The sequence below is a fragment of the Nelumbo nucifera genome, chromosome 2 (genome assembly GCF_055504915.1).
Source record: "Nelumbo nucifera cultivar China Antique chromosome 2, China Antique-T2T, whole genome shotgun sequence".
NCBI lineage: Eukaryota > Viridiplantae > Streptophyta > Magnoliopsida > Proteales > Nelumbonaceae > Nelumbo > Nelumbo nucifera.
Genome location: NC_142650.1, coordinates 80,517,728 through 80,543,231, shown reverse-complemented (window position 1 = coordinate 80,543,231; position 25,504 = coordinate 80,517,728). Strand labels below are relative to the sequence as shown.

Genomic DNA, 25,504 nt, shown 5'->3' with positions numbered 1-25,504 from the left:
TAACCTCGAGAGGAACCCTGGCTAGTGAGCCAAAACTCAATCACATCCATCTCCGTATATCAAGCATCAAAATCACAAACACCAACCAATTTAAAATTTGTCATCATACGTCACCCATAACCTTGGAATTAGGGATGGCAATTTCCCCCATTTCCCCGATCCCCATGGGGATCCGCCCCGGGGCAAGGATGGGAATCCCCACTAATATATATGTATATATGTATGCATACATTATATATGTAAATATATAAACATATATCTATGTATTAATATTTTTAAAAATATGGTTGAATATATTTGAATATTTTTTAATACGATTGTAAATGTTAATTATTTTATTTTTATTTTTTTAAAATAAAATAAAAAACAAAAACAAAATGGTTAGCATTATAAAGAATCACAAGGAATGGGAATCCCCGTGGGGATGGGGATGGGGATAACCTTGTCCCCGTTAGCAGGGATGGGAACTCCCCATCCCCACCCCGCCCCGTTGCCATTCCTACTTGGAATCCTCCATTCTCTCCACATGTGTAGGTGTCAATAGGTGATTCACTATAACAGATAGTGCTTTCATGACCCATTCAGCGCCTTGATTCACTTAGATTGAAACAGTTTCATCAAGGTCCCTACCAACACATGAAACCAAGTTTCTGTCACATTTTCAGAAATAATGACACCATCAACAAAACTTCCGACTCAGGATCTCCTGCCCACGTCTACCACAATACACTACCCCTCGTGAATTGAGAACATCTCCCCCTGCATAATACTATGCAGGAGGATTAAATGTTCTCCATGTATGGCTTCGATGTTACGTGGGTAGACGTGGGCAGAGTTTGTGTGGGCGATTCAAAACTTCCTCCTTTAAGTATCAAAATGAACCATCTCTTGAAAATCTCCCAAACGTAACTTACGATTTTGGGATGAAATTTAGCAAGCAGACACAAATAGAAGCAAAAAACAAAAAAAAAATTCTTCTAAGGATCTTTTATTTCCTGCTTCTAATGCCAAAGGAACCAATCACAAAATCATTATTCTGGACATCAATTGAGAAGAAAAGGTTACACAAACTCAAATGGTATTGGAAAAGAAAAATAAGACCATGTGATGGGAATAAGGAAAAACCAATCAATCATGTTAATACTAAAAAAATAATGTTAGTATTTTTGGTCAGTGATGTATACAGATCCGTAAGTGAGTGCTGCCTGGCGTCTTCTATAGCACTATAGAGGAGAGATCTTGGAATATCGTTCTCATATCTGGTCTCTCAGAAGCAGGAAGAACACATCTTAGAGCCACCCGTAGGATATCCTGCAAACCTCTTGCTGTATTTTCAACATTATCATTATCTATAATCAGCCTGTCGAAGCACTCTTCTGAACGATTTTCAGCTGCCAAGAATCTAACCCAATCTGTCAGATCAACTGCTCCAGGGTGCCCAGAGACTATCTCTCCAGCACTTTTCGCAGTAACAAGCTCCAGCAAGATCACCCCAAAAGCATAGACGTCACTTTTCAATGATGGGCATGGCTTACTTGAATTAGCAAATTCAGGTGGACGATATCCAAGTGCGCCTGCATTCAGAACCTGCTCAGTTGTACCAGCTGGAGACATTATCCGGTGGAGACTATAATCAGTAAGCAGTGCATTCAGATTAGGAGATTCTAACAAAATGTTTCTTGATTTTATGTTGCCATGAGGGATTGCTCTTTCATTGTGAAGGTAGTTTAGACAGGAGGCAACATCTATGGCAACGTTGAGTCTCTGATTAAGAGATAAAGGTGGAAACTTTCTCAGCTCATTCTCTGCAAAAGGCATAAAAAGCCAGCAATAAGTTATCTGAAAAAAACAAATAAAAATTCAGGTAAGGAATACTAATCTCACATTAGGACATCTCTATAACCAACAATTTCTAAGACATAACAATCCTAGACAACTGTAATGTCACATTCTTAATTGTTATAAAAAAGAAGAAACTCTAATAAAATAGATCATAACCAACAATTTCCAAGACATAACAATCTCACATTAGGACATCTCTATAACCAACAATTTCTAAGACATAACAATCCTAGACAACTGTAATGTCGCATTCTTAATTGTTATAAAAAAGAAGAAGAAACTCTAATAAAATAGATCATAACCAACAATTTCTAGGACATAACAATCTCACATTAGGACATCTCTATAACCAACAATTTCTAAGACATAACAATCCTAGACAACTGTAATGTCACATTCTTAATTGTTATAAAAAAGAAGAAGAAACTCTAATAAAATAGATCACATGGTTATGATCATGATGTTGGTTTTAGTTCGACAAAGAAGACAGCCTTGGTGGGAAATGTCAGATCATGAAACAAAAAATAAATTAACTTGCTACAGTATTCTTGTTGACAAGGGCGTATAGGTGCTTGAAACTGCTACAAACATTAATAACTATGCTAATCACAATTCTTTTCCAACACAAGACATCAAAAATGAAAGAAAACTCCAAAATTTTAGTCACACCTGGAAAGTTCACTCAATCAAGATGTAAGAAAGACAACTCAAAGTGGAAACCAGGGTATTAGCAACTAGAATATGTAGAAAGAAGATGAAGAAGACAAGGGGGGAAATTCAAATAGCCATACATGCAGCCTATTCCTTTCTCTTTTCATAGTCAATACCCAACTCTCCCAAAAGTTATCTCAACCACAATAATTCTGACACTCCATATGCCATTGCCCTGTACTCTGCTTCAGCTGAGGATCTGGCAACTACAGACAATTTCTTCTTCATGAGACAATGTTCCCTGCCACCAAGGCACACTATCTTGAGATGGATCTCCTATCATCAATACATCCAACCCAATCAGCATCAATGTATGCCTCTAGCTTCATGTGTCCATGCTTGGAAAATAGAATACCTTTCCCTAGAGTACCTTTCAAGTAGCACAAAACTCTTTTGAAATTGCTAAATGTGTATCTCTGGGAGAATGCATAAACTAACTAATAATGCTTACTGCATAAGAAGTGTCTGGCCGAGTCATGCAAAGATAATAACAACTTCCTGAGAATTCTCTGGAACACCCCTATCAGTCAATAGTTCATCATCAATAACAAGAAAGCTTATGGTTTAGGTCCATAGGGGTAGAAGTCACTTTAGCACCAAGTTTACCAGTCTCTGCAAGGAGATCAAGAACATACTTGCATTGAGAAATGAAGATATCATCCTTAGATCTAGCAACTTCAATTCCCAAAAACTATCTGAGATCCCCCAGATCTTTTATCTCAAATTCAGTGTTAAGAAATCTTTTGAGCTTAATCACTTCTCGAGTGTCATTACCTGTAACCACAATGTCATCAACATAAACAATCATAAAAGTCACCAAAGAGTTACTTTTCTTCACAAACAAAGTATGGTCAGATTGAATCTGTGTATAACCAAAAGAAACAAGGGCAGCTCTGAATCTCTCAAACCAAGCTCTAGGGAACTGTTTGAGACCATAAAGAGACTTCTTCAATTTACACACATTCCCTTGCATTTGCTTTCTGTAGAGAACATTGATGTGGGCCCCACAGTTGTGGTCCCACTCTGTTCGTAGGGTAGAATGTATTTAGTCACAGCTGTGGTTATTTTGCTATTCTGTTATTTCTAGTTTCAGTTTTATATTGTTTGATTATTTGTTAGCAGTTATGATGTAAACACCAATGGCAGATATGTCCTTTCATGTAACTAGCATAACCTATATACATTAACTTAAAGTGGCGGCGGCAGAATATTGACATTCTGTTCTTCTCCTCAAAATCTGTGTTCTACTGCTCTTTCACCACTCTTTCTTCTACTTCTTCTTCACTTTCTCTTCTCATCGAACCTGAAATCTCTTAGTGGTCAAGACTGAATAGCAGTCTTGAAAACCTACATGGTATCAGAGCCAAGTTAGGGTTTTTCATGTGAGTCTAATACCAGCCGACCACATGAGAATTCCCTAGGACTGAAAGCTGAAAAGGAGTTCGTAGACTGATTCTTGGAAATCGCCAGAGGTGCTAGCAGCTGTTGGAAACTTGCTAGGGTTGCAGAGTATTGGTGGTCAGGAAGGATCAGAGAAGACTAGGGTTCAGGTAACCCTAGAAGGCAGCGAACTAATTTTTCCTTGTAAGTTGTTTATTTTTTAAGAGAAGTTCTATCAGAGAAGATAGGTTGGACCTATCTAGAGGGGAAGGCCGAACCATTCTAGTTCTTTCTCTCTTCGATTCACTAGGGTTTTACAGCAAACCCTGGCCGAACTGTGTTTCTCTCTACTCTAGGGTTTGAAAGTGATCTGCGGCAAGCCCTAGTGTTTGATTGAACCCTGTGATCTACCTAGAGCTACTCTTAAGTTTATTGGTAGGTCCGATCAGATTCTAGGGTTTCTTATCAACCCTACTGCAAGCTCATCTATACAGTTTGGACTATGCGACTGAATTGCTTCCTTTCAGAACTGATTAAAACCCTACTGTAAGCTCATCTATATAGTTTGGACTGTGCGACTGAATTGCTTCCTTTCAGAACTGATTAAAACCCTAACTTTCCCTAGCATATCAGTTTTTTTAAAGCTGTTCTCAGAGTTCTAAGGGAGTTAGAGATCTATGGAAAAGCTACTGCTGTGTTGGCTAGTTGGTTTCAGATCAGAATTATTTCGGTTTTGTGCACATACACTGAGAATACAGATCAGGCCTATACTGTTTTGATTGTGATTGGTGATTCAAGTGCTATTTTGAGACTTGACAGAAATGGAGTCTAAAATTCAGGCAGAAGGCAGTCTTGGGAACATCAGTTATGGTGGTATTTCTGAGATGGGTGGTCAGATTACGACCGTAAAGTTTGATGGATCAAACTATTTGGAATGGGCCCAATCAGCCATGATGGCTATTGGTGGAAGAGGTAAATTAGGGTACCTCCTGGGAGATATGAAAGAACCTTCCAAGGGAGACCCGACATATACCAAGTGGATGCAAGAAACTACTTGGTTATGACATGGCTGTGTAATTCTATGCAGTCTCATATTAGCTGGAATTATTTGTGGGCAAAGACAGCTAAGGAGATATGGGATGCTATGAAAGAAACTTACTCCCAACCCCTTAATGTTGCCAGAGCATATGAATTGAAATGTGAAGTGAACACCCTTAAACAAGGAGAGAAACCGGTGTCGGTCTACTTCTCTACCTTGAAGTCCCTGTGGCACGAGATTGATCACTTAGAGACTCTTGAGTGGGAGAGTCCCAAAGATGCTCGGACCCATAGAAAGCACATCGAGACAAACAGAGTGTTTGAGTTCCTGGCGGGACTGAACTCAGAATATGATATTGTGAGGCAGCAGATTTTGACTAGAGACAGTGTGACTCTCTCCCAGGCTTACTCATTTGTACACAGTGAAGAGACCAGAAGGAAGGTTATGATGCAACCCACATCAGCCTTTGTAGCGGCTACACCAAAATCAGGGGGTGATTCAGAGAAGGACAGGAGGAAGGAAGACAAGAAGGATGTAGTATGTGAACATTGTAAGAAACCCAAACATACAAAAGAGACATGTTGGAAACTACACCCCCACTTGGTTCCTGCGAAGTTAAGAAACAAGAAGGGCACTGCTCATGTAGCCATGAACACTGATTCAACATCCTCATCTGGCACAAAAGGAACATCTTTGGAGACCTTAGCTGCAGTTCGGGCTGCCCTAATACAGCTAGAAAAGGAGGTTGGAAATTCAGCTCAGCCTCCAATCAGCCCCTGTCACATCTGCCTTCGCCCATTCAGGTACTCGAGCTTCAGCCTATCATGCCTTAGCTCTAGGTACTACTGAACCTTGTTGGGTAATAGACTCAGGTGCATCTGATCACATGACTAGCTTGCCTTCATTGTTTACTACTTACCATTTGTCTTCTGGTAGGGATAAGGTATCTATTGCTGATGGCACCCTGGTTCCTATTTCTGGGAAGGGTGACATCAAGCTTTCAGATACTATCTCCCTATCATCTGTTTTGCATGTTCCTAATCTTGATACTAACCTTCTTTCAGTCAGTAGTATTACCAAGCATATGAACTGCTCAGTAACCTTCTTCCCTGACCGATGTGTTTTTCAGGTCTTGGAGACGCAGAAGGTGATTGGGACTAGCCATGAGACGAATGGGATCTATCTACTCGGGGAGAGGTTCCGTCAGGGAGAGTCAGTAGAGAAGTTGTCTTTTGTTTCTCAGAGTGTTGAGTCCGGTTATAACCGATTAGGTCATTTGTCTTTTCGATCTTTACAGAGTCTGTTTCCTACTTTATTTGAGTCTATTGAGTTGTCTCAGCTACAGTGTGAAAGTTGTGAGTTTGCTAAGCATTGTAGAAAGCCTTATTTATTGAGTAATAAAAGGAGTGATAATTCTTTTGATATTGTGCATACTGACGTTTGGGGGCCTTATCATATCCCTTCCATGGGTGGGTACAGATATTTTTTGTTATTTGTTGATGACCATACCCGTTTTTCTTGGGTTTATCTCATGCGTTCACGAGATGAGGTACCTTCCTTGACCCAAAATTTTCACCAAATGATCCTAACCCAGTTTGATGCCAAGATCAAAGTTCTCAGATCTGATAACGCAAAGGAATACTTTGCTAAATCATTGACCTCTTATCTTCTTCATCATGGGGTTATCCACCAGAGCTCTTGCCCTCATACACCTCAGCAGAATGGAGTTGCCGAGAGGAAGAATAGGCACATTTTGGAAGTGGCTAGAAGCCTCATGTTTACTTCCAATGTCCCTATTCGCTTCTGGGGGGATGCTATCCTCACGGCAGTATACCTTATTAATCGGGTCCCTTCCAGGGTCCTTGATATGCGATCTCCTTTTTCGCTTCTACACCCACGTGAGGACTTGTTTTCTATTCCCCTTAAGACATTCGGTTGCACTTGCTTTGTTCAGCTTCTCGGACCCCATCCCTCCAAGTTCGAACCCAAAGCCTCCAAATGCATCTTTCTTGGTTATGCACAAACTCAAAAGGGTTATTGCTGTTATGATCCCGTCTCCGGGAGGAAGTTTGTCTCCATGGATGTCACTTTCTTTGAGGGGACACCCTATTATCCTCGGGTTGCCCCTCAGGGGGAGAGTAGTGAGAGTGGGGGTTTGAGTTCTTGTCTTCAGGGGGAGAGCAGTGAGCGTGGGGCAGTTCCTTTACCTATTCCATTGGGTGATGAGAGCTGCAATGGTGAGGGTGGTCAGAGGGATCAGGAGTTGAGGGAAGGCTGCAATGGTGAGGGTGGTCAGAGGGATTAGGAGTTGAGGGTTTATCACAGGCGGTGGTGCAGGCAGGTTGATCCCGATCATCACCAGTCCAGACCAGCTCCAATCTCATCTGCAGCTCCAGGTCCAGATACTTCAGTCCCAGAGCCCATAGAGACTTCCCCTACAGATGATCTTGACCTTCCAATTGCAGTCCGTAAAGGGAAACGACATTGTACCACATCCACAGCCCACTATATTTCCCATTTTTTATCCTATGATCGCCTATCTCCTACCTACAGGTCCTACCTTAGCTCCATTTCCAATGTCCCTATTCCAAGAACAGTGCAAGAAGCCCTACCCGTCCCTGAATGGAAAGATGCAATGCAAGTTGAGATGGATGCCCTGTTGAAAAACAACACCTGGGAGGTAGTTGATTTGCCAAAAGGAAAGAAACCAGTTGGATGCAGATGGGTATTTACGGTGAAGCATAATGCAGATGGATCTATTGAGAGGTATAAAGCTCGGTTAGTTGCAAGAGGGTTTACACAGACTTATGGCATAGATTACTTGGAGACATTTGCACCGGTAGCCAAGATGACTATTATTCGAGTTCTATTGTCCCTTGCAGCAAGTCACACTTGGCCTTTATACCAAATGGACGTGAAAAATGCCTTTCTGAATGGAGATCTGCAGGAAGAAGTTTACATGCGTTTGCCTCCTGGATTCTATGATGCAGAAATAGGTAAGAAGGTCTGCCGGCTCAACAAGGCTTTGTATGGTTTGAAACAGTTACCTAGGGCTTGGTTCGATAGATTCAGACTAGCACTTGTGAAGTTTGGATATGTACAGGCCCAGTCAGATCATACCCTATTCATCAAGAGGGTGGAGTCCTCTTTGACACTACTGCCTGTATATGTTGATGATATTGTGGTCACAGGGAATGATAGCCATGAGATTGAGTCTCTTAAACAGCTTATTCACCAAGAATTTGAGGTGAAGGACCTTGGTGTACTCCGGTATTTTTTGGGTATTGAGGTTGCTAGATCCAAACAGGGGATCTTTATATCTCAGAGGAAATATGTCCTAGACCTGTTGGCAGAAACTGGAAAGTTAGGTGTCAAGCCTGCAGATACACCAATTGAACAGAATCACAGGATTAGTGCCGAGAGTGGGGAGCTTCTTGAAGACAAAGTTATGTTCCAGCAACTGGTAGGAAAGCTCCTATATCTTTGCCTCACTCGGCCAGATATTACTTATGTTGTTAGTGTTGTCAGCCAGTACATGCATTCTCCTAGAACCACACATCTTCTTGCGGCAGAAAGAATCCTAGCCTACTTGAAGAGATGCCCAGGTAAGGGTATACTTTTCAAGAACAACAATCACATGAAGGTGGAGGTCTATACTGATGCAGATTGGGCTGGGAGTGTTGATGACAGAAGGTCTACCTCAGGATATTGTGCCCTTGTGGGAGGAAACCTTGTCTCCTGGAGAAGTAAGAAACAAAGTGTTGTCTCCTGGTCAAGTGCGGAAGCAGAATACAGGTCCATGGCCAATAGAGTGGCTGAAATCCTATGGCTAAGATCTCTACTTGAGGAGTTGGGTATTGAGTATGAGAAGCCCCTGATGTTGTACTGTGATAATCAAGCCACCATTAATATAGCACATAATCCAATACAGCATGACAGAACCAAATACATTGAAGTTGACCGCCATTTTGTGCGAGAGAGGGTCTCATCTCAAGAAGTATGCCTCCCTTACATCACATCCAGTATGCAACTAGCAGACATCCTCACTAAAGCCGTATCAAGGAAGAAGCTAGAGGCGGATCTATCCAAGTTGGGAATGATGAACATATACTCCCAACTTGAGGGGGAGTGTAGAGAACAGTGATGTGGGCCCCACAGCTGTGGTCCCACTCTGTTCGTAGGGTAGAATGTATTTAGTCACAGCTGTAGTTATTTTTCTATTCTATTATTTCTAGTTTCAATTTTATATTGTTTGATTATTTGTTAGCAGTTATGATGTAAACACCAAGGGCAGATATGTCCTTTCATGTTACTAACATAACCTATATACATTAATTTAAAGTGGCGGCGACAGAATATTGACATTCTGTTCTTCTCCTCAAAATTTGTGTTCTACTACTCTTTCACCACTCTTTCTTCTACTTCTTCACTTTCTCTTCTCATCGAACCTGAAATCTCTTAGTGGTCAAGACTGAATAGCAGTCTTGAAAACCTACACTTTCCATACGCCCCCGGAGGTAAAAGACATATAGACCTCTTCATGCAGGTCTCCATTCAAGAAGGCATTTTTAATATCAAACTAGTGAAGGGGTCAATCAAAAGTAGCAGCTAGAAACAACAAAACTCGAACTGAAGTCATTTTAGCCACAAGAGCAAAAGTCTCAAGGTAATCAATACCAAACATATGAGTGTAACCCTTAAAAACCAATCGAGCCTTAAACCTCTCAATAGTGCCATCAGAATGACATTTGATGGGGAATACCCATTTACAACCCACTGGTTTCTTCCCTTCAGGCAAGTGCACAATATCCCAAGTATAGTTCTTATGCAAAGCATCTTGCTCAGTCATCACAACATCCCTTCATTCAGATTTAGACAAGGCTTCTGGTACAGACCTGAGAATCACATGGGTAGAAACAGAGGTAAAAAAAGAATAATAGGTAGGGATAGTAGGTTGTAGGACAAATGTTTAGAGATACAATGTGTTGTATGCTTCCGCTTGCCTTTGCGAAGGGCAATAGGAAGGTCAAGGTCTAGGAAGGTAGTAGGTGGGTCAGAGGAAGGCTAACCTGTTGCCTCAGTAGTGATGGGAGGTGCAAGAAGCTCTAATAAAGGAGTGGAAACAACTTTCCTATGCCTGAATCTTTGTCTTTGGCACCACCTTTGGAGAATAGGATGTGAGGAAAATATAGGAGGATGATCTGGGGGAGGGGGAGCAGGAACATGTGAGGTAGACACAGTGGAAGGAGGGGAAACAAAAGAATATGACTCAATAAAAGACTTAAAAGAACTGGAAGAGGAATAATTGGAGACATAGCAAATGGTTCCTCAAAATGCTCCCCTCAAGAAGAATACCAAAGAAAGGAATATGACTCAGCAAAAGTGGCATCTCTAGACACAAAGCGGGTGACACAAACTAGATCAAAACAGCAATATCCCTTCTGTGTGGAGACATATCCTAGAAAAATACACTTATGTGCCTTAGGCTCAAATTTGTGACTCTGATGATTATGAACATGTGCATAGAAGGTGCACCCAAAAACTCGAAGAGGATGAGAAAAGAGATTCTCATCCGGAAAGAGAAGGCTAAACGAGGTCTTGAAACCCAAAAACCGGGAAGGCATTGTTAGACAGTTGTATGCCCTTATCTTCAATCAGAATTATGTACATTATGAATTTATTGTAAATGAATAAAGTACTCATTTGATTCATGTTCCTGTGGTGTGTTTCTGTGTAATAACATCAAACTGGACACTTAATGAGACGTGTGTTAGTTTAGAATGTTCACAGCCATTGGGTAAGTCTGGGGAGATTTATCCTGCCAAGGCTGACACTGGTGTGCGGCCAACTGTTGGGGTGGCTTGTCTCAGCTACCAGGGTAGACCCGAAGCACATGCAGTGTAGGATTAATAGAACCTTTGAATCAGACCAGATTTCCAGTATTGCCCTGGACCTTGGAGATAGATGGGCAAAACTGGAAAGTTACACCTAACCCCTAGACTCGATTATGATACTACACTAGGTGTCGGATTTGGCTGTCTTTGATGTACCAATCAGTGAGATCCTTAGTGGGGGTCAAAACCTGGGTATGTTGGGACAGTCCAAAAATTCATCTGAGTGGGTGATCATAGTGACAGGATCAGCCCCTTTGTCAGACAAAGGTAATGATTGGGGATGCACTCTCTCTGATGGAAACCAAGACTGCCGGCAGCCGATTTCAATTGTTGAGATTTTGTTTTGCAAAATATATTTTATATATATATATATATATATATATATGTTATGGTTTCAAAATGATTTGCAAAAGGTTTTAATTCCCGGGGTCCATGTAAGCGGAGAGTGCAACACTGTTCCTTGCAGTCGAGGGAGAGGTCCTCCCTTGTCGGACAGTGTTTGATCATTATGGGCTGAGAGGTTAAGTGTAAGACCATTGAGGATAATACCTGATGGGCTAATCTTGCATCTGCCCACAGTCCCTGGGTGTTACAAGGTGGCTTGGCCCAATGACCACTTAGGGTAAGTGTTGGGCCCATAGAGCCCATAAGATGGGTTTCAGGGGGTGCACTGTCCATAACAGTGTATTCGGCCAGGCCTTGTAACAAAGGCTGAGCTGAACCCATGTGGCTGATGTGTAGATCAATGTTTGGGTCCCACGCCATACAAAGAAGCCCAACTAGGCAGCAGTTTGGAAGGCTAAGTGAGTACATAACCTTAAATGGGCCTTAAGCCCATTTTGAACTGGGCTGATTTGATCAGTCAATTAAAAGGGGCGAATTCTAATATGGATCAGCTAATAGGATTGGGCCTAGACCCTATCCACTTAGAGAGTCCAAGATCTAAATGAGATTTAGAGATTTAGATTTGAAAGCCTCCTAATTAGATTAGGAGATGGCTGATCTGATCTGCAGATAAGATAAGGGTTATCCCTTATCACTTAAAGGGACTTTTAATCCAAATATGATTTGGATTAGCAACTCCTAATGGGATTAGAAGCTGATTCCTTTAAGATTATGAAAGGAGAAAGGGGCGGCAACTGTTAGTGGTTGATATTCAATTTTCTTCAAAGCTGAAAATCACAAGAAGAGAGATTTCTGCACCCTACGAATTCTCTCTTGCCGCCTCCTTCCTGCCGCCGCCATCACCTTCAGTTTGATCTTCAGTTCTTGGGAGAAATCAAGATCTGATCTTGATTCCAATCTTTTGGGAAAAGATTGGTTGGAGCTGTATTCACAAGCCATCCAGTTGATTTTTGCGAAGGGTCAAGTTCTTTTGGAAGAACATTGCTGATTCTGCTTCATCCTGCACTGCGCCATCTTCAGTGGGAGCAGATTTTGGATCCTTCCTTGGGCGTTAACACCTCCATTGGGAGATATTGTTTCTCCGTATCAGGTACATCCTCCCTCCTACTCCTTTTGGTTCAGATCTGGTTTGGTTCTTGATTCAAGATTGATCATTGAAAAACATGTTTTTCTAAATATAGGGAATTCGATTCCCTGCAAAGATGGGAGAAATTTTTGAAATTCGCCCAATCCATTCCACAAGACTTGGGCGTCCATGTGATCGATATCTCATCCCTTCAGTGGTATCAGAGCCTTGGTTCAAATCTTGAATCAATTTAATTCAGATCTGAAGCTGCGCAAATGGGCAGAAGGTGTTCTACCCGATTTGCACAGATATGGGTTTTGGGAAATTTGTTCCCAAAATTAATGGGCGAATAATCTAAAATTAATTTTATATAAATATGATTATTGTTTAGAATAGTTCTTTATGATTTTCTTGATTTATGGGCTGTTCGTACAAGAGGAGATCGAATTCTTGGTTTGCGCAGGGAACCTGCAAGATTTGCAGTTTCTTGATTTATTCATTACATTTGGTCTGTAAATAATTTTTTTTTATTTTTAGACTCAATGTATTAGGTATTCGATCTGATGTCATTATAATAGAAATTAGGTTTTCTATTTATTTTATTTTTTGGATCGAAGATGGCGGCGCAAGGAAGGAGATTTCGCAGATGGGACATTCGCTACCTGCGATTTGTAGTTTATGAAACTGCATTCTGTGATCTAACCTCTGCTTTGCAGGATGGATTGTACGAACAGCCCTGGATTGACTGATTCTTGTTTTCTTTTATCAGTTCTTTAATTTCAGATTATTTTCTTGAATTAAAGATTTAATTAAAAATCAAACCCTAGACCCATTTGAACCAAGATTTGTTCAAATTGTTTGGACCAAATCTGGGGTTCGATTAAGGCCGTATATCATCCCTAATTTTTGTTTAATGGGCTTAAGGATTGATAATTAATTGGATATTTAATTCGGCCCAACCTGTAAGGCCCAGTTTTAAATTGTTAAAACTGCCAAAAGCCCACTTCAAAAGAACAAGCTATATGGGCCGAACTGGGTAACCCTAATTCAGCCCATATACCTAGATGATATTAATTGTTAATATTATGGACTAAAATGGGCTTCAAATGGGCTTTTACAGATAATTTAATTGATTGGATCAATTCCTCCCTGCATGTGATGTATGGATGTGTAATGTGCTACGTTCATGGGCCATAAGTGCTTAGCCCATGCAGATTCGATAGTGGCTCTTGCGCACACCATGGCTGAATGCACATCATTGCCATGGTTCCCTCTTGGTCATTGGATGACCTTTCTCAATGGTGGGCCCCACACCTCCTGAAGAGGTTACGTGCGGAACCCTAGCCGATTTAGGCCCACCGAAATCTGGCTTTATGAAAGTCAGTGGGAGCCACTTTGGTTTGACCTAAAATAAACTAGGGCGTAATTCTTGTTCCCTCCAGTAAATATGAGTGCACGTGATAGGGAGATTCATGTGATGAACACTTTAAAGGCCTTCCATCGTTAGCATGAGGATGGGTCCTTCAGTAAGGAGGAAACACACCAGAAAATGGGCTATCCATTTGCTGTTGGGCTTGTCTAAGTGTTTCATAAGATGATAGGGGTGTCATAGACCGATGTGAGTGAGGCTTCACCAGAAAATGGGAACTCTCTCACGGTACCTTGGCGTTCACGAATATGATGGGTGAGCACTCACTGGACAGAAAGGTTTACCTGAAAACGGCTCTGAACCTTGTCTGACAGAGGCCAAAGGGAAAACTCCTATGATGAGTGGATATGATCCTTCACAGAAAGGTGGTGGGGTTTTGCAGCTAAAACAGTTGGCTCCATGCACCCTACGTGGTTTCCCACATTTCCAGAGACAAGTCGCTGTCTCCGTCCCTGAGCAGGAGGGAAAACTCAGAGATGAACAAATGGGAATGGAACATAGATTAAAATCCATGTCTATGATTTGAACATGAATTAAGTAAGGTTGTGGACTGATATTTGTTGTTTTATCAGAAAATGGCAAACGGACAATTTGCAAAGCTTCTTGACGACAACAAGCTTAAGGGCCCAAACTATGCCGACTGGTACCGTAACCTAATGCTGGTTTTAACATCTGAAAAATTGGACAAGGTGGTCAAGTCTCCTGCCCCGGAACGTCCGGGTGATAGGGCTTCTAAAGCCCGTAGGAGAGAATTCCAAGATTGGGAGGATAAAAACTCCCTAGCCCGTTGCTATGTCGTTGCTTCTTTGGACAACTCAATACAGAGGCAGTTCGATCAGATCGAACTCGCTAAGGACATATTGGACAGTCTGAAAACAATGTACGAAGAGCAGAACCGTTCTACTCGGCAGAAGGTCTTGAAAATGTTCATGACCGCTCAGATGTCCAAGGGGCAGAAAGTTCACGACCATTGTCTTCGGATGATGGGATACATTAACGAGCTGGAAGCCCTTGGATCCGGGCTAGATCTTGGCACTCAAGTAGATGCCATTCTGAACTCCTTGCCCTCTTCCTTCAATGGGTTCATATTAAACTACAATATGAACAAGCTGAATGTCAGCGTCCAAGAGCTGAGCAATATGTTGCAAAGGGCCGAAGACTTACTTAAGAAGGATGAGCCTGTGGTGATGCTTGTTGAAGCTAACAAAACGGGCAAGAAAAAGAGGAAGGCAAAGAAGCCTCAGAAGAAGACTACCAAGCCCAAGAAGCAGAAGAAGGACAGGACAGTAGATGCATGTCACTTCTGCAAACAAGCCGGCCACTGGAAGAGGAACTGTCCTCAGTACCTAGAATCCAAGAAAGGTAATTTCGAATCTTGTGTCATAGAAACTAACTTATTGGTGGCTTCTGCGTCCTGGTGTATTGACTCCGGGGCTTCAACTCATGCGTGTAACTCACTGCAGGGGTTCAAGGTAAGCAGAAGGCTAAATGATGGAGAAGTGATGCTCCTTGGGGACTTCTGCAAGCGTTGTAGCTACGGCAATAGGCACCGTAGAATTAAAATTTAGAGAAGGAAATAATGTACTTAAAGATTGTCTTTTTGTGCAAAATCTAAGAAGAAATTTGATTTCTGTCTCAAAACTATGTGCGGATGGATATTCTGTCTTTTTCAGTAATGCGATTACTATTAAAAGAAACAATAAATTCATCGCATATGGGGAACTGGAGAACGGTCTCTATGTTCTACATCCTTCTCTAGAAACTAACATAGCCGAAACGTCGGTCGAAATCCCCAAGAAAAGAGCACGTGATACAGTTAATCCCACGTGCCTGTGGCATTACCGACTTGGCCATATCGGTATTGACCGAATCACAAGACTGGTAAAGGATGGTCCTTTGGATTTTCTAACTATAGAAGATCTTCCCACTTGTGAGCCTTGCCTTCAGGGTAAGATGACAAAAAGGCCATTTATCGGTAAGCCTGAAAGATGTACAGGCACGTTTGACCTTATACATACTGATGTATGTGGTCCCCTGAGTGTTAGGACCCATAACCAACACGTGTATTTCATTACATTCACCGATGACTATTCTCGGTATGGTTACGTGTACCTAATGAGACATAAGTCTGAATCCTTTGAAAAGTTCAAAGAGTTCAGACAAGGTCGAGAAACAGTTAGGGAGAGAAATTAAGTCTCTTCGATCAGATCGAGGCGGCGAATATCTCTCTAACGAATTCAGGGACTAGTTAAAGGTAAACGGGATAGTATCACAGTTAGCTCCTCCTGCTACACCACAACTTAACGGTGTTTCAGATAGGAGGAATAGGACCCTATTAGATATGGTCCGATCACTCCTCATCCATTCAGAGTTACCCACATCCTTTTGGGGATACGCATTAGAGATTGCGATATACGTGCTGAACCGGGTTCCAACCAAATCGGTTCCTAAGACTCCCTATGAGCTTTGGACCAGAAAGAAACCAAGTGACGACACTTGATGATTTGGGGTTGTCCGGCTCACATTAAAAGAACGAATCCGGACAAATTGGAATCCAAGACCAGTCGTTGCCTATTCGTAGGCTACCCAAAGGGCTCAGTGGGCTACCTATTCTATGGTCCAAGTGAGCAGAAGGTGTTCTGCAGTCGGAATGCACAATTCTTGGAAAATGACTACATCCTAGACAATCTTCGTCAGGAAATTGTTCTTGATGAAGAGATCTCAAATGCAGTGGGAGGTGTCCCACAAGTTCCAGGTAGTGACCAACCTAGAAGATCTACCCGGGTGTCCAGGCCACCGGTCCGTTTTGGTTACGATCAAGATAGTTACCTGGTCGAAACCTTGACTAGTGAAGAGGATCCCGTAACTTATACGGAAGCTATGTTGGACATAGACTCCCTTAAATGGGTAAATGCCACGAGAACTGAGATGGACTCAATGAAGACCAATGGAGTCTGGACTCTAGTGGATCCGCCCTCTGGGGTAAAAGCAATTGGTTGCAAATGGATCTACAAGAGGAAGAAGGGCCCCGATGGCAGGGTTGAGACCTACAAAGCTCGTCTGGTGGCGAAAAGATACACTCAGAAAGAAGGCATCGATTATGAGGAAACTTTTTCGCCCGTGGCCATGCTTAAATCCATTAGGATCCTGCTAGCTGTAGCAGCTTACTATGACTATGAGATTTGGCAGATGGATGTCAAAACTGCATTCCTGAATGGAGATCTTACTGAAGATATCTATATGCAGCAACCGCAAGGTTTTGTAGCTGCGGGTCAGGAACACATGGTCTGTAAGTTGAATAGATCCATATATGGACTCAAGCAAGCTTCTAGAAGTTGGAACATCCGATTTGACTCTACGGTCAAAAAGTTTGATTTTGAGCAAAATCCGGATGAACCCTGTGTTTACAGGAAGACCAGTGGTGACAAGGTTACGTTTCTGGTTCTGTATGTAGATGACATTCTGCTCATTGGGAATGATGTAGGAATGTTAACTACGATAAAAGTATGGTTATCACAGCAATTCTCCATGAAAGACCTTGGAGAAGCCTCCTATATACTAGGTCTTCGACTCTATAGAGATAGATCGAAGCGGATAATAGGATTATCCCAATCTGCTTATATTGACAAAATAGTCAAGAGATACAGCATGGAAAACTCCAAGAAAAGAAATGTTCCTTTCAGGCATGGAGACAATCTCTCCAAGAAGATGTCTCCAAAGACCTCTGAGGAGATCGAGAGCATGAAAGATGTTCCCTATGCCTTAGCCGTAGGGAGCATCATGTATGCCATGTTGTGCACTCGTCCTGACATCGCCCAGGCAGTGAGTGTAGTAAGCAAATTCTAGGCCAACCCAGGGCAGGAGCATTAGACTGTTGTGAAATGCATACTTAAGTACCTTCGAAGGACAAAAGAGTTTTGTCTGGTATTCGATGGTAGTTCACTACAGATCCAAGGGTATACAGATGCAGATTTCCAGTCGGATCCAGATGATAGAAAGTCTACATCTGGATATGTTTTCACGATAGAATCGTGTGTTGTTTGCTGGAAAAGCAGCAAACAGGGGTCCACAGCAGACTCCACAACCGAGGCCGAATACATTGCTGCAAGTGAAGCTGCCAAGGAAGCCGTGTGGATGAAGAAGTTCGTTCACGAATTGGAAGTAGTTTCGTCCAGCACATCACCCATCCCATTGTTGTGTGACAACAATGGAGCGATTGCTCAGGCTAAGGAGCCACGAGCCCACTCGAAGTCGAAGCACATCGAGAGGAAGTACCACGTACTCCGGGAGATTGTTGGTAGAGGGGATATCTTGATTCAGAAGGTAGCATCAGCAGAGAATGTAGCAGACCCATTGACTAAGCCACTTACATAGAAAATGTTCGAGAAACACATGGAAAGTATGGGACTCCGGCTTATACCAGATTGGACCTAAGTGCAAGTGGGAGTTGTTAGACAGTTGTATGCCCTTAGCTTCAATCAGAATTATGTACATTATGAATTTATTGTAAATGAATAAAGTACTCATTTGATTCATGTTCCTGTGGTGTGTTTCTGTGTAATAACATCAAACTGGACACTTAATGAGACTTGTGTTAGTTTAGAATGTTCACAGCCATTGGGTAATCATTTTATGATTACCTGAAATCATAGAATGATTTGCAAAAGCATGAGTACCTGAGTGAGCAAATGCGGATGATAAGGTGTTGCCTGAAGGGTTGGATGCTGAAACAGTGGTATCCAAGTGATAAGTAACCTCCCGTACCTTTCAAACTCTGCCTTTACTGCTGCCAACTGCTCCATAGCTGATCTTTCTTCACTTTCCTTGTTTCCACCCTCAGACACTGTGGCAACATTAGCATTCTTAGGCTTCCCAGTCTGACTATTTTTCTTAAAGTTGTTATTGTTGTTCTAAAACCTGTCCAGGAGAAGATCTTGATGAAGTTTCCAACAAGTGTCCTTAGTATGCTTCAACTTCTTGCAATATTCACATATCACTTCCTTCTTCTCAAACGGCCCCTTTGGCTTTATTCCAGCATGTGCAAAGTGTTCTATAGCTGGTCCCTGTAACTGTACTTGCCGCCTACTCTCTTCACTACTTACCATGGCATATGCTTGAGCTAGAGTGACCTCATCTTTGGCTAGGATGTTCTACCTAGTAATGACAAAATCAGGGTTGAGTCCTATGAGAAACTCAAACACCATGTTTCGTTCCACCAGTTTTCTAAATGTCTCTACATCTTTAGTACTCTCCCACACAACCGTCTTCGTAACATCAATTTCCTGCTATAGTGATTTCAACATGGAGTAGTAAATTGCTACACTCTTCTCCCCCTGTCTTGGAATTTTCACATCACTCTTCAACTTATAGCTATAGGCTCTTGCAACATTTAACTTCTATGAATAAGTATCTGTAACATTATCCCAAATCTCCTTGGCTGAGGTCATCCAAAGGTAATGCTGATTTATATGGGCCTGCATAGAGTTGACCAACCACCCAATCACTATGTAGTTCTCCTGCATCCATTTCTCATATGCAGGGTCTGTCTCTGTTGGTTTTACCTTACTACCTGTGAGATACCCTAGATTACCACTACAGCAAACATAAATCCATATAGATTGTGCCCAAGCTAGATAATTGGTTCCATCTAGTTTAATTGTGGTCACACCAATTAAAAAGGAATCTACCGGACCAACCCCGGATACATGCATTTGTTTTATTTCACTTCCAGATTGCTCCATTGATCAAACGAAAATCAAAAAACTAGCTTTTTAGTCTTTATGGACCTGAGGTCAGTATAGTACCTAGAGATTAAAAAACTAGGGTTTCACCGCACCCGACTGTCGGGGAGGAGAAAAGAAGCAATTGCTCCTACCAGAGCTTCCCAACCTCCTTCAAATCTCAACCGCACACTTCTAGGGATCAAAATACACCTCCCAAGCCCTGAGGACCACACCCAATCCTTCTCCGTAACCTGTAACTTGAAAACTCTCTAGTCAACTAGGGTTTTGGAAGAAAAAATACAGCTTCAATTTCTAGCAATTTTTGCCCAAATTCTAACTCTCCAAACCCCCTCTACCAACTAGGCAAATAGTCTTCTGACTGATCAGCAACTTATCTCTCCAATACACTCTTCTAATCGAAGGGTGTATGGGAAAAAAAGAAAAAGAAAAGTGGAGGAAAAACTGCTCTGATACCAAGATGTGAGTCTGTCCTTCAAATCTGATATAAAACTGACAAAAGAAATAAGGGAATGTGAGAGAGAAAGAAAGGTTACAGCAGGATGGAAGAAGAAGAAGATGGAGAAGAAGAGAAAGAAGAAGAGAGTTCGATAGTTCTCTCTCTCCCTTCACTAATCTTTTATTAAACTTAATTAATTATGCTAATTACAAGTCTGCCCTTTATGTGGGCGGCCAGCAAAGCAATAACTTAAAAGAACTTAAAAAGAGGTTAACAGGCCCATTAGCACATAAAACAGATAATATTACTTAAATATAAAAGAAATATTAGGGCCCATTTGGCCCAGTATCTCTACAATCTCAGTACCAATATATGTCGGGTGACCAATTTGAAAATATCGTGACATTTTAAACATGTGAGAATTTACATTGAAGGTCATGGGAAGCTAGGGTACATCACTAAAGATACTATGGAGCTAGCTCTAACATATCCCATTTCATGCTAAATGGACCTAGGAGAACTATATGGTGATGCCATAGTTTGTAAACTTGATGCAACTTCACATTAACAAGAATTATTTGTAGCTTAAATCCCAAAGAAAATTCAGGATAGCATGGTTGAAACCTAGTCCCAAGCATTAAATGTAGCCAAGGCATATCAACTTAGGAATGAGGTAAATAATTTGAAGCAAGGGAAGATACCATTGCATTATATTTCTCTATGCTCAAGTCTATATGGTAAGAAACTGATCATCTGGAAACTATAGAATAGGAGAGTTCCAAGGATGTCATGACATAAAAGAAATTGGTGTGCTTTGGCTTTCTACAATAATTGCAAGGGTCTTGGGTTTCATGGAAGTGTGGCCCAGATAGGCAGAAGATGTTGCTTGCAACATCACATTATCCCCTACTTGCAACATCACATTATACCCTACTAAACAACACATTCTCACTATAGATTAAGTCACCCTATCGTAGGCCTACTCAATTGCACATAATGAGGAAAGTAGGGGATAATGTGATGTTGCAAGCAACATCTCCTGCCTATCTGGGCCACACTTCCATGAAACCCAAGACTCTTGCAATTATTGTAGAAAGCCAAAGCACACCAAAGATACATGCTGAAAATTACACTTGAATTTGAATAGAAAGGTACAAAAATCCCAAGAATCCAATTACCAACATGGCAACTGCTAGTGATGAGTTAGGAACCTCACCTATCTCACCATTGTACCTATGCCCCCTACTCTTCTTTTTATAGAGACACTTCCTACTACCAGAGCAGAATTTGAATAGGTACAAAAAAATACTTTGCTTAGCTAGAGAATGTAGATGGAGCTTCTTTAGGCATGGGTCCTTCTACCTCAGCACTTACCAACTCAAGTATATAGCTCACTACAAACCATGCCTCTTTCTCAGTAATCTAGACTCTCCTTGGATCATACTATGAAGATTCTAATCACATGTCCAATCTCTCCCCCCTTTTCAATTATTAACTCAGCTCAAGGAAAGACAAAGTCTCCATTGTCAATGGTTCTATGGCTTCTATATCTAGGAAAGGGAACCTTGAAGCATAAGAGCTTAACCCTCTCATTTGCTTTCCATGTTCCTAAGCTTAACACAAACTTTTATCTAGCTCCAAATCCAGTGAAAAAGGTGTTGGCACTCTTGCTGCCTATGACGTAGCAGCTAATGACGATGGATAAGGTGGCAATGGTGTTGCAAACTAGCTTTGAACCAAAGAAAAAGTTGATCCTATTTCTACTCCATTCGATCCAGTCTTTCCTTCTACTTTCCCTCCATCTGATTGAGTCAATTTTCTAATCCATATAATTTCCGACCAAATTGGCCCAGTTATCATCAAGCTCCTCATCATCAATGGATGGGATTTCTACTTCTGGCACCAGGGAAACTAGCTGAGTTGCCTTCTTTGGCCCCAATGGTAGTTGTCTTTCATCTACTCATGATGGAGGTGCTCTCCATCATGACATTCCTCCTCCAAGACAAAACTATAACCAGAGATTCTCGATGTAAGCCACTGGGACAAGGATAGTCTGTAAGTTCTAAGGTTGGGATCAAAATGCCAAGGATGGAAGAGAGCTAAGGGAAATAAAATGGAGAAAGGATAAGGATCGAAGGGAAATGAAAGGGAAAAGGGCTAAGAGGAAGGATCTCATCCCTTATTTATAGAGTAAGGGTTCCATGCAATGTGCATGGCTTCGAGTGTTCTAGAAACTCCTTCCCTTTAACAAATATGTGGGGAGCAAATCCTGCCTTTTCCTCCTTCGTGGGCATGTGTCCCATAGAAAGGACAACAAGGTTGCTAGACCACGTTCCTAGGAACCCCTCCAGATGCCATGCATGTCCATATGAACGTCAGGTACACTCAAGCACAATCTCCCCAACACTGGTCTTACGTCTCTCCTTAGGTGCACTCTCAGATATTTGTTTCTACATGTGGATCTTGCATGAGACCCTATAGCGTAGAACTGTAGTAGCAAGGCTTCGTTTAGCGAGATTGCTCATTCTTTCCGACATCGGATCTCGCTTGGTCCAGCGAGGTCGCACTAGTCTTGTCTTACGAGATCATCTGCTTTTTCCGATATTGGATCTCACTCAATTTAGTGAGATCACGTTTTCCCTATCTTACTGATGGGTCACTGTGATCCCAAGGAGTTCTCATAGTTTTCAACGCGTCTAGGCGATTCTAGGTGACACTGGGGCCCCTAGTTTCCTACACAGGTGCCTAGGCGACACCTAGGCAAGCGCCTAAGTAACTAACTTTTGGTTAGTTCCCTAGTTTTATATACCATTCAGCATGTATATTAATTGAAAAAAATAGACTAGTGCGACCTCGCTGGTGGTCGCCATCTTCATCCCATCTCCCTCTTCCAATCAACTCTTTTCTCGAGCTTTCTTCCTTCTTCCTCTCAAACTCTTCAAAAGATTTTAAGGCAAGATCCTCACCTCCCCAGAAAAACAAACCCAAGCTTTTACCAATTTCTACATCCTTTCTAGCCGCTGCCTTGAACAAGACAAAACCGGTTTTCTCCACCTCCTTTTCAAGACTTTTATCAAGTTCTCTAACGACAGAATTGGAATACTTTTCAGGGGTGCCAGCAAGGTGACCATTCCCCAGCTGCTTACCCGGGTTAGAGGCAATCTGAGAGTTCTCAATATCCAGATCTTGCTTTGAAATTTTAGAGGTCTTACTTCCTTCTTCTGTACACCCTTTTGTAGTTCTTTGTAGGCCCAGACCCAACCAAACCAAGCTTCAAACGGGAAAAAATTTTGGTTACATGCACAGTAAGAGAGAATCTTACTCCAGAGGCTCCTCAACACTTTTTGGATGTCACAAATTCAGTCCCAATCAAATCTTTCTTATCCTCCCCCTCCTACCCAAATCCACGCCTAATTTCCCAATTACCACATCCTCGAAGACACGAAGATCAGCAATGTTGTCTTTGATCTAGGATGGTGAACAAAATTCCTCACCAACAAAAAAAAATAGTATTAACTTTATATGATAAATATTCAAGATGGGAAGTAAAATAGAAAAATCAAGAATGGAATTTCTGTTTTATTTAATTAGAGAGAGAGAGAGAATAGAAAAAAAGAGAACCTCTTTATACTTCTATTCTTTCTTTCCTCTTTCTTTTTCTCTCCTCAAAACCCTTTGATCTTAAATTTCAACAGTAAAACATCAAAACAAAGTATAAATGATAATACAAAATGTATTAGCATGCATATAAGGCACCCGCCTTCTCATTTTTGTTGCCTAGGCGGGTGCCTAGTTGCTATAAGTCAAGGCATTTGGGCAAGGTGCCTAGCCAAGGTCACCTAGTCACCTGGCAACGCCTAGGCGGGTGCCTTGACAACTATGGGAGTTCTTGCTTGGATTAGCGAGACTGAATTGCCTCTCTCATCATGGAACATCTGTGTCAAATGCCTATCCACTCTCTCACACAAGCATTAAGTTTTGGGAGGATAATTCACCAGGTTTGAGGAAGTTTTCTAACTCAAGTCAAAGGTTGTATAGGCTGAGTGAGAAGAAGATTACTATCTCTCAGTGTTACAAAGTTAGGATGGGGTTGTGGAGTGATGTCTAAATTTAGAAGACCTCTTCTTGATTAAAAAGTGGTCTCTGTGCTACTGCTATCTAAACTTCAAGAGATGGAGATTCATCTGGAGAGGTCAGATGCTAGGTGATGGAAGGAGTATAGAAATGGCAGCTTCATGGTGTAATCTTCAATTAAAATTAAAGGTGTGTGGGGAAACAGTATTCCCACTCAAAGCTATTTGAGAAGCATAGGATTAAAATTGACTAGCAAGTGTCATATTTGCTAAGCAAGCTAATGAAGAAAATGTGTTTCAATTGTATGTCGGTTGCAACTTTATGGATTTCATTTGGGAATATTTCTTTCAACTTTTCAATATTTAATTCTAGTCACCATGATCTTCTTCATGAAATATTTGCACTTTGGCCAGTCATTAATGGGAATAGAAAAGAAAAAATTCTTTGGAGCTGTGTTCCTTTCATAAATATTGACTTGAGAGACATGGAAAGAAAGAACAGAAGAAAATTTGAAGGAAAAGAAAGAAGTATGAAGATTTGTGCAAGAATAGGAATCAAACTGATGAAGTGAGTGTTACAAGAATTTAAAGAAGCTTCCAAAGAGTTCTCTAGATCTGATTTTTGGGCTTCTTTAGAAATAGAATGTGTACATATTGGTTGTTAAGCTTTGTATTTTCTTTTTATTATACATGGATGGGAGATGCTCATCACTAAATACCCTTATACTTTTTTTATTTTTAATAAAATTTTCTTTTACTTACTTTCAAAAATAGTGAACACAAAGGCATGGTAGAAAGAAGACAAAAGCAGTAATGGAAGAAATGAACAATAGGGTGTTTGTTACAAGAAATCACATCCTTACAAATCATCATCATCAACATCAGAGCCTTGTCCCAACCATGTGGGGCCAGCCATATGAATCCTATTTCGCCATTCTGTTCTGTTAAGTGCCATATCCATCATCAAATTATGGGTCAACCCTAGAAAACCCATGCTCATTTGACACTACACTTGGATTAAGGTGTAGTGTGTCAAATGCCCTAGCATGAGAACAAAAAGACAAATCAGTATCCATGATCATGAGAGTTTACCAAAAGTTTAGTGTCAACTGCCAATCTGGGCTTGGGACCAGCAGTGGAGGACAATCTTACATCCTTACAAAGAGCAATACATAATCCAATATCACCAGGAATGGGTTCATAGGTACTTGATTGAGGAAGAGGAAGCTAATGTGAGGGTCTGCCTCATGGGATATTGATGTCACCAAAGGCACTGTTTCCAGTTCCATATATGAACCAAGTGGTTGATTCTTATGGTGACAAGCATTGAACTGGAGTTTGGGCTACAAAGGCTACAAAGACTGAGTGACGGGAAAGATTTCTGGGAGATTAAAAACTCCTTAAAGAGCTTATTTGATGGTAAAGAGCATAAGCCATAAGGCAAAGAAGACAAATACAAATGATGCTGGAGGAATCCTTGCCAAG

At 41.4% G+C, this 25,504-nt stretch overlaps 1 protein-coding gene across 3 annotated transcripts in view; it reads right to left on the bottom strand.

Moving 5' to 3' along the window:
• Window positions 1-963: 963 nt before the first annotated feature.
• Window positions 964-25,504, bottom strand: part of LOC104587802 (Leucine-rich repeat protein kinase family protein) — a 52,174-nt gene continuing 27,633 nt past the window's right edge. For all 3 annotated transcript variants that reach the window (XM_010245523.3, XM_088898987.1, XM_088898988.1), the window contains one exon: window positions 964-1,805. In XM_010245523.3, coding sequence (XP_010243825.1) covers window positions 1,216-1,805 — 590 coding nt within the window. In that variant the 3' untranslated portion in view covers window positions 964-1,215. The remainder of the gene's footprint in view (window positions 1,806-25,504) is intronic.